Below are 14,404 nucleotides of genomic sequence, written 5' to 3'. Positions count from 1 at the left end.
TACAGGTTATTTTCTTTGACACCTTTCTCACCATCTCCATTCTTTCTAGACCAGCAAAGACACCAGAGACAGTGGCCCATTAAACTTTCCCAAATGCTTTCTGATTCTTCAAAATTTCTTTCAGCAAAAAACTGTCCTGAACCAGATTTCACATAGACTTCTAGATCTAATGACTAAGAGTCTCCCTAAGAAAATAAAATCTTCATAGCTGTGAATTTCTGACACACTCAGAGAAAAATAGGGGCTTCTCAGGGGGTGCTCATGGTAAAGAATCCACTTACCAATGCAGATTGAACCCAGGGTTCAATCCCTGGGTCAAGAAGATCCCCCAGAGTAGGAAATGGCAACTCACCTAGTATTCTTGCCTGGAAAATTCCATGGACAGCAGAGCCTGGCGGGCTATATTCCACAGGGTTACAAAGAATTGGACATGACTTAAGGACTAAGCAGAAATAGATGTTTATCTGGAACTCTTTGCTTTTTCGATGATCCAGCAGATGTTGGCAATTTGATCTCTGGTTACTCTGCTTTTTCTAAAACCAGCTTGAACATCTGGAAGTTCACGGTTCACATATTACTGAAGCCTGGCTTGGAGAATTTTGAACATTACCTAACTAGTGTGTGAGATGAGTGCAACTGTGCAGTAGTTTGAGCATTCTTTGGCATTGGAATGAAAACTGACCTTTCCAGTCCTGTGGCCACTGCTGAGTTTTCCAAATTTGCTGGCATATTGAGTGCAGCACTTTCACAACGTCATCTTTCAGGATTTGAAATAGCTCCACTGGAATTCCATCACCGCCACTAGCTTTGTTTGTAGTGATGCTAAGGCCCAATTGACTTCACATTCCAGGATGTCTGGCTCTAGGTGAGTGATCACACCATCGTGATTATCTGGGTCATGAAGATCTTTTTTGTACAGCTCTCCTGTGTATTCTTGCCACCTCTTCTTAATATCTTCTGCTTCTGTTAGGTCCATCCCATTCCTGTCCTTTATCGAGCCCATCTTTGCATGAAATGTTCCCTTGGTATCGCTGATCTTCTTGAAGAGATCTCTAGTCTTTCCCATTCTATTATTTTCCTCTATTTGCACTGATCGCTGAGGAAGGCTTCTGTATCTCTCCTTGCTATTCTTTGGAAAAACATCTATTTCTGCTTTATTGACTATGCCAAAACCTTTGACCATGAGGATCACAATAAACTGTGGAAAATTCTGAAAGAGATGGGAATACCAGACCACCTGACCTGCCTCTTGAAAAACCTGTATGCAGGTCAGGAAGCAACAGTTAGAATTGGACATGGAACAACAGACTGGTTCCAAATAGGAAAAGGAGTACATCAAGGCTGTATATTGTCACTCTGCTTATTTAACTTATATGCAGAGTATATCATGAGGAAGGCTGGGCTGGAAGAAGCACAAGCTGGAATCAAGATTGCCGGGAGAAATATCAATAACCTCAGATATGCAGATGACACCACCTTCATGGCAGAAAGTGAAGAGGAACTAAAAAGCCTCTTGTTGAAAGTGAAAAAGGAGAGTGAAAAAGTTGGCTTAAAGCTCAACATTTAGAAAAAGAGATCATGGCATCTGGTCCCATTACTTCATGGGAAATAGATGGGGAAACAGTGGAAACAGTGTCAGACTTTATTTTGGGGGGCTCCAAAATCACTATAGATGGTGATTGCAGCCATGAAATTAAAAGACGCTTACTCCTTAGAAGGAAAGTGATGACCAACTTAGATAGCATATTAAAAAGCAGAGATATTACTTTGCCAGCCAAGGTCCATCTAGTCAAGGCTATGGTTTTTCCAGTGGTCATGTATGGATGTGAGAGTTGGACTGTGAAGAAAGCTGAGCGCCAAAGAATGGATGCTTTTGAACTGTGGTGTTGGAGAAGACTCTTGAGAGTCCCTTGTACTGCAAAGAGATCAGTCCTGGGTGTTCGTTGGAAGGACTGATGCTAAAGATGAATCTCCAATACTTTGGCCACCTGATGCGAAGAGTTGACTCACTCGAAAAGACTCTGATGCTGGGAGGGATTGGGGGCAGGAGGAGAAGGGGACGACAGAGGATGAGATGGTTGGATGGCATCACCGACTCAATACATATGAGTTGGGTCAACTCCGGGACTTGGTGATGGACAGGGAGGCCTGGTGTGCTGCGATTCATGGGGTCGGACACGAATGAGCGAGTGAACTGAGCTGAACTAAGGACTAAGCACAGCACAGAGAAAATATGAAAAAAGGTGAAGTGAAATAAAGGGGTCCAACCTATCCTTCTATGAGTTGGGGTACCTGGGATAAATAACAAAGGGTGCACAGGCTTAACCAAGGATGTCCCAGTCCAGCGAGGGGCAAAAAAATGACAGTTCACCAAAGCCACAGTAAGGAAAGGCTTTCTGAAGAAGGTGGAAAGTAAGCTGACCCCAGAATGGTTGGCTTAGGTGGCACAGAAAAATATGTAAGAAGAAGCCTTAAAGCATAACTCACAAGAGGGTACAGGGCCTATTTTTAGCCAGAACATCATTTGGAACACTGAGCATATTTGTGCAGGAACAAGAGAAAACACATAATATTTTGGGTGTTCAGATAAGAGTCATTATTTAAGTACAGAACATGCTTTTTTTTTTTTTCCAGATCATGCTTTAGGAAAAAAATTTCTGAAAGTCAAATCTGTTATCACAGTTACTTCAGGCTAGCAGATTTGAGGGAAAGGAGGATTTGAATCTTATACTCTGTAAAGTCCTGATTATTTTTTTACAAGAATCATATTACTTTTTTAAAATAAAAATAACATACTGACTTAAAATCACAACATAAGCTTTCAATGAAACGTTAAGTGAAAGTGAAGTCTCTCAGTCATGTCCGACTCTTTGCGACCCGGTGGACTATAGCCTACCAGGCTCCTCTGTCCATGGGATTCTCCAGGCAAGGATACTGGAGTGGGTTTGCCATTTCCTTTTAAAGGGGATCTTCCCGACCCAGGGATCGAACCTGGGTTTCCCACATTGCAATCAGACGCTCTGCCCTCTGAGCCACCAGGGAAGCCCAATGAAATATTAGTAGGATTCTAATTCTGATATGTCAGGTATATTAATGCACAGTGTTTGAGCCCATTAAAACTAAGAGAACAGTACAATTTGGAAAAGAACTGCCCAGGACTTAGTATTATTTGTTGCTGTAGTTCAGTTACTAAATCATGTCCAGCTCTTTGTGAACCCATGGACTGCAGTATACCAGGCTTCCCTGTCCTTCACTATCTCCCAGGGTTTGCTCAAACTCCAGTCCATTGATTCAGTGATGCCATCCAACCATCTCCTCCTCTGTCACCCCCTGTTTCTCCTGCCCTCAATCTTTCCTTGACTGGCTTGATCTTCTTACAGTCCAAGGAACTCACAAGAGTCTTCTCCAGCATCACAGTTTGAAAGCATCAATTCTTCAGCACTCAGCCTTCTTTATGGTCCAACTCCCACAGCTGTACATGACTTCTGGAAAATCTACTGTACATGACTACTGTAAAAAGCTTTGACTATACAGATCTTTGTAGGCAAAGTGATTTCTCTGCTTTTTAGTATGCTGTCTAGGTTTGTCATAGCTTTTCTTCCAAGGAGCAAGCATCTTCTAATTTCATGACTGAAGTCACCATCCACAGTGATTTTGGAGGTTTTATTATTAGGACAATGTAAGAATTTGTAAAAAAGAAAAATTCTTAAATGACTTATTTATTAGATGTTACCCATTGTTATGTGGTCTTTACTCAGGGCATGTCAAAAGATACATGGTCAAGTGGCTGTGGAAACTACAAACCTGAAGTCTGTCTTTTGGCCACCTAATCTTTTCAATGCTATATTAAAATAATTTTTTTAATTTTCAAGAATTTAATTATCTTTCACTAAATTCCAATGTATGTATTTGTGGCCTCTTTAGTTTTTTTCATACCAGCTGAGACTCAGCAAGAGATGATTAATTTATATATGTCTCTAAGACTCCCTACCTTGAAACATGTTCTACTTTCAAAGTAATAAAACCTGTTGTGTCTGGTATTCTGTTTTGATGTGTTCTTTCATAGCCATCAGGCCATATTTAAAAGAGTCTGTTTGGCTCCATGTAATACAGCAGAAAGTTTAGGTGATGGGCTTTGCCATTAAGGCTGTGTTTAAATCTGGGCTGTCCCTCTTGCTAGATGTAGGACCTTGGACAAGTCATTTCACTTCACCTCTGTTTCATCTACCTAAAACCTCTGACGGAGAAGGCACTGGCAAGCCACTCCAGTACTCTTGCCTAGAAAATCCCATGGATGGAGGAGCCTGGTAGGCTGCAGTCTGTGGGGTCGCTATGGGTCGGACACGACTGAGCAACTTCACTTTCACTTTTCACTTTCACACATTGGAGAAGGAAATGGCAACCCACTCCAGTGTTCTTGCCTGGATAATCCCAGGGACGGGGGAGCCTGGTGGGCTGCCGTCTACGGGGTCACACAGAGTCGGACACAACTGAAGTGACTTAGCAGCAGCAGCAAAACCTCTAAGGTCTACATAGTAAGATACAGATTTATGACACTTAGCCCATTGTCTGGCTTAATCACTCGAAAAGAATAGCATATTCTTAATATTCCCCCAAGGTTTAACAGCTTTTGCAGGTCTGCACATGACAGCCTGGAAATCTCACTGAGAGAATTTGAGCTGGTTAAATATCTTGTTCATTAGGTCTTTTCCTTGGAATATTCTGCCTGGGCAATTTGACTCTCACAAAACCTGATTAGGCTAACTGGGAGGCCAGTGAACATCTGCAACTCTCTCTGCTCAAGAAGTCCTGTTGCTTTGTTCAGAGTGTTTTAAACTTACCTTCATTTTTTATGTTTTACTATTTTTTAAATCCAGATCTTTTTTGTTTGATTTACTCTTAATTTATTTTAGATTATCCTACCTCATTCTTTGGGCTTCCCTGGTGGCTCAGAGGTTAAAGCATCTGCCTCCAATGCAGGAGTCCCGGGTTCGATCCCTGGGTCGGGAAGATCCCCTGGAGAAGAAAACGGTAACCCACTCCAGTGTTCTTGCCTGGAGAATCCCATGAACGGAGAAGCCTGGTAGGCTACAGTCCACAGGGTGGCAAAGAGTCGGACACGACTGAACGAAGGGAACCTCATTCTTTAAATCTTTAGTTCCTTAATGGCATTATTCCACTGCATATTTTATTCTTTTATCTTATTTTAAGCAGGTCAATTTATATAAATCTTTTATCATTTTAATTTTTTACTTATATTAATCATATTTTTATTTAATTTTCAATGTTTTATTTCAGTATTTTTTTAATTGCAATATTTTAGAATTATTCTGGTTATTTTTCCATACTAAGTGAAGTAAGTCAGACAGAGAAAGACAAACATCACATGATGGTCACTTATATGTGGAATCTAAAAAAATGCTACAAATGAACTTATTTATAAAACAGAAACAGACGTGGAAAACAAACATGGTTGGAGGGGGAGAAGCAAGGAGAAGGATAAATTGGGATTGACACATACACACTACTATATTTAAAATAGATAACTAATAAGGACCTACTATATAGAACAGGTAAGTGTACTCAGTACTTATAATAACCTGTATGGGAAAATGAGTGGATATAGGTATACCTGATTCACTTTGCTGTACAGCAGAAACTAACACAGCATTGTAAATCAACTATACTCCAGTAAAAATTTTTAAAAAGAAGGAACAAAAAAAATATTAACCTCTATTTTTATTTCTTTTTACATATTAAATAATGGGTAAACATCAGGAGAAAAAAATTTTAGACTAGTTCATTTCTTACAGCAAAGTAGATTCAGAGAGATTTTTCTATTCTAGTTTGCCCTGAAAGAGATTAGAATACTGGAGACACTGGGTTCTAGCGTGTCTGATACAACCAGTAGTGTTTAGTGAGGGCAAGTGGTAGGACTTCCTAATGTATCCATTTAAAAACAAACAGAAATCAGAACCCTGGCCCACATGTAACAGTGGGGACTCAAAAGGATAGGTCCCCTCTCCTGGATCACAACTCATTCCATCCACAAAGAAGTCTTTTGATAACAGAGACTTCAGTTTCACTTCATAAGGTAAGATTAACTGCATGTTAATTTTAGTGGGCTTTAGTTACTACAGATCAGTTGGCTAAGATACAGAGTGTGCAAAATAGCGTTTACATAGCAGGCCTGAGACCAGTGTCCTTAGAAAAGCCTGCTTTCAAGGTTGCCCTTGGCTTGCATCTGGGAACTTGACTGGTAAACAGATCCTTGTGCTGTTATCAGACTTCCCTTAATGATAAGGATGCTTCATTGTCCTTGGACCAGGAAAAGAATAAGATTTAGGCAGACTGCCCTCCTGCTTTCCTTCTTCGAGTCTGGAATTTTGGTTTGTGTTGGTGGTGGCTACTTACATGACTAGCCCCAGTTAAAAAACCCTTGGGTGCTTAGTATCTAATAAGCTTCACTGGTAGACAACACTTCCATGTGTTGCCACCACTGGTTGCTGGGGCAAATCCTGTGTGACTTTCTGGGAGAGAGCTCTTGGAAGCTTGTACATGGTTTCCTCCAGACCTCATTCCCGGCAACTTTGCTGATTTTACTCTGCATCCAATTGGAATTAGTCTTAGCTGTCAGTGCAGCCACATGCTGAGTATTGTGAGTCCTTCTAGCAAATCGTCAAACCTGGAGGTGGTCCTGGGGTTGCCGACAAACAGGGCTTCTCCTTATTTTAGTATCTCTTCTCCGGACCAGATGGGTGAACTTTCCTCTTTTGGTTTACTTTAGATATGAAAAATCCTAACCACCTGTCACTTAGATAGGAATCCTTAATTCAGGATAATTTTCCCCAAGATTGGACTTTGTGCTAAGTAGCTTCAGTCGTGTCCAACTCTTTGAGACGCTATGGACTGTAGCCTGCCAGTCTCCTCTGTCCGTGGGGATTCTCCAGGCAAGAATACTGGAGTGGATTGCCATGCTCTTCTCCAGGGCATCTTCCCGGCCTAGGGATTGAACCCAAGTCTCTTACATCTCCTGCATTTGTAGGCAGGTTCTCTACCACTAGTGCCACCTGGGAAGCCAAAGATTTGGCTTTAAAAGAGATCAAACTATTCTAAAGCCTGTTTGTCAGCTTTGTCAATTAGCAATCTTTCTCAGCAGTTCTACTTGTGAGAGCTGCCATTTCGGGGCCAGTACCTAGAGGAGATCAATCCTGGATGTTCATTGGAGGGACTGATGCTAAAGCTGAAACTGCAATACTTTGGCCACCTCATGCGACGAGTTGACTCACTGGAAAAGACTCTGATGCTGGGAAAGGTTGGGGGCGGGAGGAGAAGGGGACGACGGAGAATGAGATGGCTGGATGGCATCACCGACTCGATGGACATGAGTTTGAGTGAACTCCGGGAGTTGGTGATGGACAGGGAGGCCTGGCGTGCTGTGATTCATGGGGTCGCGGAGAGTCGGACACGACTGAGCGACTGAACAGAACTGAACTGAACTGAACTGAACCCCTCATGTAGCCTCTGGTACTATATCTGAGAAAGAGAACTTCAAGGCAGTGCTTGCTCTGTGGTGAGGGGACAGGAGAATCCAGGAGCCCAGTGATTCTGCCACCCATGTTTGATCTATTTAATGGTTTCTAAAGTGTTCTCCTTGGACACAGCCCCAGGCATGCGTTCTTTGGTCATTGAAGGCCTGTGATCTAGGTGGTAAGATAAAGTGAAAGTGAAAGTGAAGATGCTCAGTCGTGTCCGACTCTTTGCGACCCCGCGGACACCAGGCTCCTCAGTCCATGGGATTTTCTAGGCAAGAATACTGGAGTGGGTTGCCATTTCTTTCTCCAGGGAATCTTCCTGACCCGGGGATGGAACCCAGGTCTCCCACATTGTAGACAGACACTTTACTGTCTGAGCCACTGGGGATAAGTTACTGGTAATTCTTTGCAGGAAAAGTCTGCAGTTGACTGCTATACTTGTGAAAGATATGGGTATGAAAAGTGGCCAAGGGAAAAAAGTGAATTTTATCCTCAAACCAGGAAAAGTAGGTATTTCCAATCCTGCTGGTCACCGTCAGTAGTTGCCAGTTACTTTACAAGCCAAGCTCGAAGAGAAGCTAATTGGTTACATACTTCTAGAACTGAAAAAAAAAAAAGGCCTGGATCCTGGATCTTGCCTCTTGGAGTGTAGGATCTCTCTTAGAATGTCCATGGGATTTTCCAAGCAAGAATACTGGAGTGGGTTGTCATTTTCTTCTCCAGGGGATCTACAAACCCAGGGATCGAACCGGAGTCTCCTGCATTGCAGGCGGATTCTTTACCGACTGAGGCACCAGGGAAGCCCCCTTAGAATCTGTGCTAAAATTCTACCTGCAAGAAACCTAGATTTAAAAATAATAGGTTTCCTTTCCCCCAGAGGGTTTTTTTTTATTTTAAAGAAAGACAAAATTGATTTCTTTAATCTCAAGTCTCTGGGACTCCTGTATCTTTCAAGTTTTACTTCTCAATACAAAAAGCACATGTTACACTTTATAGCTTAGTGTCCTTAGCTGTCAGTAAAGGTCAGTAAATACTAGATAGATAGATGATAGACAGACAGATAGATAGTTACATGGACTATTATTATACTATTCTGGTCTCTGGTTTCAATTTGCCTTTTGAAATTTCTATTCCATGTACCTGACATAATCATTTTGGGAGATCTGAATATCAAGACTGACAAACGCACTTGCAGATAACCTCTTCACTTGAAAAAAATTTAGACTATTGACGTATGATTGACCTACAGAAAACTGGACGTATTTAATATATATAACTTGGTGAATTTGGAGGTAAGTATACTTCCATAAAAACATGACCACAATCTATGCTATAAACATATCCATCGCCTCTAAAAGTTCTCTCCCATCTTTATCATCATCATCATTAGTTTTATTTTGTGGTAAGGACACAAGATCTACCTTCTTAGCAAATTAAGCAAACAAATAACAAAACTTCAATTATGCAAGATAAACGAGTTCTAGAGACCCACTCACTGTACAGCATAGAGCTTATGATTAACAATCATGTATTATATTAATGTTTCGAGTAAAATAAATCCCACTAAGGAGCCCTGGAGCTGACTAAAGGTGTGTGCCTGGTGTAATGTGCCTAACCTAAGAGAAGATCCATATTCTATGACGTTTGGGAAGCAGTTCATCCCAGCTTTCAGTCTCAGCCTCAGTTGCCTTCAAATTTGCTCTCCGAAGCCCTTTGTTTTTAATCCTCCATGATGCACCTGCTCCAGTCTTGTGTGTGTGTGTGTGTGTGTGTGTGTGTATGCATGCACGTTCAGTTATCTCTGACTCGTTGCAACTCCATGGAAAACCACCTTAACTCTTTTTCGGAGAGCCATAATATAAATAAACAAAACCCATTCGATAGATCATTACCCTTGATTCTGAAGTTTAATGTAAATATAAACATTTGCAGCTGGAGTCATTTCCACAGTTAACTCATTTTTCACTTGTGATCCAGCTTCTCAATAAAGCTTTGATCAACTTGACTCAAACCAAACGAGAAATAGCAAGATGATGAAAGTCATCTTCTTTTTGGCGGTATCCAACTTAAAGCAAGACATGGTGAGTGAAAAGGTCAATTAATTTATGTTAAAGTAAGGCACGGTGAGTGAAAAGATCAAATAATTTATGTTCATCCATTGAAAACCAATTTGAAATAACTGAATTTTGCGTTAAAAGCAATCTTCCAATATAAGTTTCTACTTGTACTAACCAAAATAAGTTTTCAAATCTCTAGAAAATCTATTTTTCTCCTTCTGGAGATGATTATCATAATTCAATCCATAGAGAAGGGACTGGGTGGGAATAAATTAACATTTCAACCCAGCTCAAAATAACTTAATGCAATTTTCTACTTTCCTTTCTCTGCCATGGGTGCCACCTCTATGCAACCTATGTGTAAATAAAAAAGTTTTCTCTTATGCTATAAATTTTATCCTGCTGTAATTGGAAACCTCTCTAATTAATCTTCTCAGGAGACATGCAGTGAGCAAATTCTTCCTTTGCTCAGTTGCTGCCAAGGGCACTGCAAGGCTTTCACTGGCATCAACTATGCCTTATGAGGGCACTCGGGGAAAGATCAGGCTTCTTACATGACATGAAATGCCACAGAGTACTGTTCAGCTTACACACTGAGCTTCTTCCTCCCAAAGTAGAAACTTTTTAACATAGTGTTGGTTTAACACATGTCACCAAGCTCAACATTCAGAAAACTAAGATCATGGCAACTGGTCCCATCACTTCATTGGAAATAGATGGGGAAGCAGTGGAAACAGTGTCAGACTTTATTTTGGGGGGCTCCAAAATCACTACAGATGTTGATTGCAGCCATGAAATTAAAAGACGCTTACTCCTTGGAAGGAAAGTTATGACAAACCTAGATAGCATATTAAAAAGCAGAGACATTACTTTTCCAACCAAGGTCCGTCTAGTCAAGGCTATGGTTTTTCCAGTGGTCACATATGGATGTGAGAGTTGGACTATAAAGAAAACTGATGGACGAAGAATTGATGTTTTTGAACTGTGGTGTTGGAGAAGGCTCTTGAGAGTCCCTTGGACTGCAAGGAGATCCAACCAATCCATCCTAAAGGAGATCAGTCCTGGGTATTCATTGGAAGGACTGATGCTAAAGCTGAAACTGCAATACTTTGGCCACCTCATGCGAAGAGTTTACTCATTGGGAAAGACTCTGATGCTGGGAGGGATTGGGGGCAGGAGGAGAAGGGGACGACAGAGAATGAGATGGCTGGATGGCATCACCGACTCGAGGGACATGAGTGTGGGTGAACTCCGGGAAATGGTGATGGACAGGGAGGCCTGGCGTGCTGTGATTCATGGGGTCGCAAAGAGTCGGACACACTGAGCGACTGAACTGAACTGAACTGAACCAAGGAAAGCATACAAGTGAGAACAATCTTGAAAATACATTTGTAGATCTTACTGTTGGTAAACTTATGTTCCTATTGTTATGTAAATCACAGCCAAATCCATAATAGGGTAGCCTCTCCAGGTATGTTTTGAGATTTAGAAATCATTTGACATCTAAGGTAACAAAACCATGTGAACTCAAGATTTCAATAGGTGAGAAATGTGCTGGAGTTAGTTAATTGATTTTTTCTACTATTTTTTTTCATAGGCACTAAATCTGTAGAAAAAGATTTTCTGCCCTTCTAGACAAGTTCATGAATTCAGAAGAAATCTCCTTCTCTAAGATGTGGGCTCATGACAACCTTGGTACCCCAACTAGATGTCTCAGGCAGTGTTGTGAGAACAGCAAATTGGCAGATTCCCAACTCAAGAAGTGAAACTATCTTCCCACCCACAACCATTCCTATGTGTTCTGAAAAATTTTAGAAGATAAAAGAGAGGAGAAAAACGTCAGGAACATCACAACCCAAAGAGATCCAGTTTAATACATAAAATATCTCCAATAAAGAATGCAGCTTCTTCCTCCCAAGTCAGCTATTCAGGGCATAGACCCAACAGTGGCAAGGTGTGTGATATTCATTTCTATAATTTCTTCCTTAAGAAAAACAGCTATTCTTTCTCAAAAGAAACCTAATGATTGATAAACATTGGTTATTTCACAATTCCTGCTGCTCAGGAGTACAGGACCAGCTTAGCATAATGGTTCTGTGCACGCATGCTCAGTCGTGTCTGACTCTTTGTGACCCCATGAACTGTAACTAACCAGCCAGGCTCCTCTGTCCATGATATTTTCCAGGCAACAATACTGGAGTGGGTTGCCATTTCCTCTTCCAAGGGATCTTCCCAACCCAAGGATAGAGCCCACGTCTCCTAAGTCTCCTGCATTGGTAAGCAGATTCTTTACCACTGAGCCACCTGCGAAGCCTATGACCAGTCATAAATGATCAAGCAAGCCCAAAACACTGATTATGAACAGTGTTTTATTAACAAAAAGGAAAATTATATATACAAGGCTGGATATTATCTGACTCTTGTGAAATTTGAAGTAGATTTCTTTGTGCTCACTGTCACATAATTCAGGAATGGCCACAACCTGGAAAATCAATAAAAATCTGGAACGGAGATTTTTAGAAACTCAAAAGTGAATTAAATGTAGAGTGAATTAAATGTAAAATTATAAAGATACTTCAGTATATTGATACTCCAAATCCAAATGACAAAAGACAGGCAGAATGTAAATTACATAAAACTTTTATTATTTATTAGCAGTGTATTCTTCTACACTTTAAAATAGAACAAAATATCTTTTCAAAGGTAAACTATTCATAACAAAATACATGTCAATCTTTATTATTGGAGTAGAATCACTTTGCTATATACTTTCTATATTATACATATTCTTGATTTGTCTATGTATGTACATGTGTATAAATAATTTTAAGACATACCCATGTAGATACATATGACTAATATACACATATAATTATGGAAAATTTACAGTAGTAAATTTTACAATCATTTAGTAGCTGCACACAATTAGTGTTCACAGAACTAAAACTGTCTATATGGTTCCCTTTCCCCCACTTCTCAAATATCATCTGAATTAACTTTTCACTGATAATTTTGAAAAAATACTATCATTTTCCTATACAATTAACTGATTATTTTTTACATCAACTCATAATAAAATATTTTACTATTTTAGCTTTAGAAAAGGTATACAATTTAATTCCACTTAATTTTTGATTCCTAAAACATACAATTCAGTTTTTTCATCAGTTTAGTGCAATTATTTGGTACTGTAGTTTTTGAAGGTTAATGAACCTGAGTCAAACATTCATTCAAATGCCTTTTTTAAAAAAGTAAGACATAAACAAGATGTTTTGCTCAAGCATGCATAACAGCCTCAAGGTACCCCCTTCTAATAAATACCTGATAAATAACTCAATGGTTGAGAGTAAAGCACTTCATACGAATCCACTGGACTGCCTGAGTAGTCCATTCTTCAGCAGCATGGAAGACAGTGAGGATCTAATACTCCCCAACTCCCCATGGAAAAAAGGTTTACAGGCTTCTGGACCCTAAATATAAGATTACACTTAAATGAAAGGACTGTGAAGTACCTAGGAGTCCCTTCATTTTCATGTTAGGTTTCAGATATGCTAGCTTGTGTGCCAGGGGTTTTGTGATCTGTCTTAAACTGGTTTCCTTTATTAATACAGAAAACTGCTTAGCAGCATCCTTTGAATCCTCTTTGCTGATTTAAAACTTGCCAGACCATGTGTGAATACAGGCAAAAACCTCGTACCAAAATCAGAATATTCTAATAGGATTAAGAATTCTTTTGTGAGAAGGAAAGAAAGTGAAGTCGCTCAGTCATGTCCGACTCTTCGTGACCCTCTGGACTGTAAAGTGCCAGGCTCCTCCGTCCATGGGATCCTCCAGGCAAGAATACTGGAGTGGGTTGCCATTTCCTTCTCCAGGGGATTTTCCCAACCCAGGGATCGAACCCCAGTCTCCCGCATTGCAGGCAGACGCTTTAACCTCTGAGCAAGTAAAAGCATTTGGACTGTTGAGTCATTTCATAGAGAAAAACTATGCTTTCAAGGAAAAACATTCAGTAGATTTTGATCCTTAACCGGATATTAAATTTTGTTAAAACCTCCAAAGATGCAAAACTAAATGGCTCAGCAACAAAAACAAAGGGAAAAGAAATGATCTTAATAAGCCGTATCAAACAATTGTACTCTTGCTAAGAGATAAACCTGGATAAACTTATTAAGTTAGAATGACTTCCCAAAAGAATGAACTGATCTGCCATATTCGTAGTGGAAACATATAAATCACTCTAAAAACTTTCTCCTTTACTTTTTCTTAATAAAGAGGAATTATTTACTTATTGTAGATAAAACCATACTAAACAAATTCAAAATACAAATTTTTGGTAGGAAACAGCAAGAAAATCTAAGTCAAAATATAGTCTAGTTTTTACACAATTTTATATATTTATAAATTTATCAAAATAGTCTTTTAAAGTTCACAATACATACATAATGTAACACTGTACATGTAAATGTAATAACAAATGTATTACCGAAATACACTAAAAATAACCTTCCAAAATACCAAATTCAACATGAAAACTGTCTTAAAAAGTTGACATCTCCATAAACATAGTTTCAGTGCATTTAGAATAGTCATTAACCAGAGTTTTCTGGTTTCAAGTCTCACGAAGGTCTTATCTGAGTGCTCTCTTTAATTTAAGGTAAAAAGGCAGAGATATTCTTCCGGCAAGCAGTTGTTTTCTCTCCTCATTGCTCATCCAGATGAGGAAACTGCGTGTTAAGAGTGGAACAGCTTTCACCAGAGTGGCAAGGCCTTAGTAATGAACATATTCAGACTGAAGGGACTGTGCAGGGAGAG

The 14,404-nt window shown here is 39.9% G+C and overlaps 1 protein-coding gene across 1 annotated transcript in view; it reads right to left on the bottom strand.

The window, feature by feature from the left end:
- Positions 1-12,216: 12,216 nt before the first annotated feature.
- Positions 12,217-14,404, bottom strand: part of CDC14A (cell division cycle 14A) — a 180,894-nt gene continuing 178,706 nt past the window's right edge. The window contains exon 17 of the mRNA XM_088835517.1: positions 12,217-14,390. Coding sequence (XP_088691643.1) covers positions 14,361-14,390 — 30 coding nt within the window. The 3' untranslated portion in view covers positions 12,217-14,360. The remainder of the gene's footprint in view (positions 14,391-14,404) is intronic.

Source organism: Moschus berezovskii, chromosome 4 (genome assembly GCF_049115385.1).
Source record: "Moschus berezovskii isolate FMDL1 chromosome 4, NW_MosBer_1.0, whole genome shotgun sequence".
Taxonomy (NCBI): Eukaryota; Metazoa; Chordata; class Mammalia; order Artiodactyla; family Moschidae; genus Moschus; species Moschus berezovskii.
This window is presented reverse-complemented; position numbering and strand designations above follow the sequence as displayed.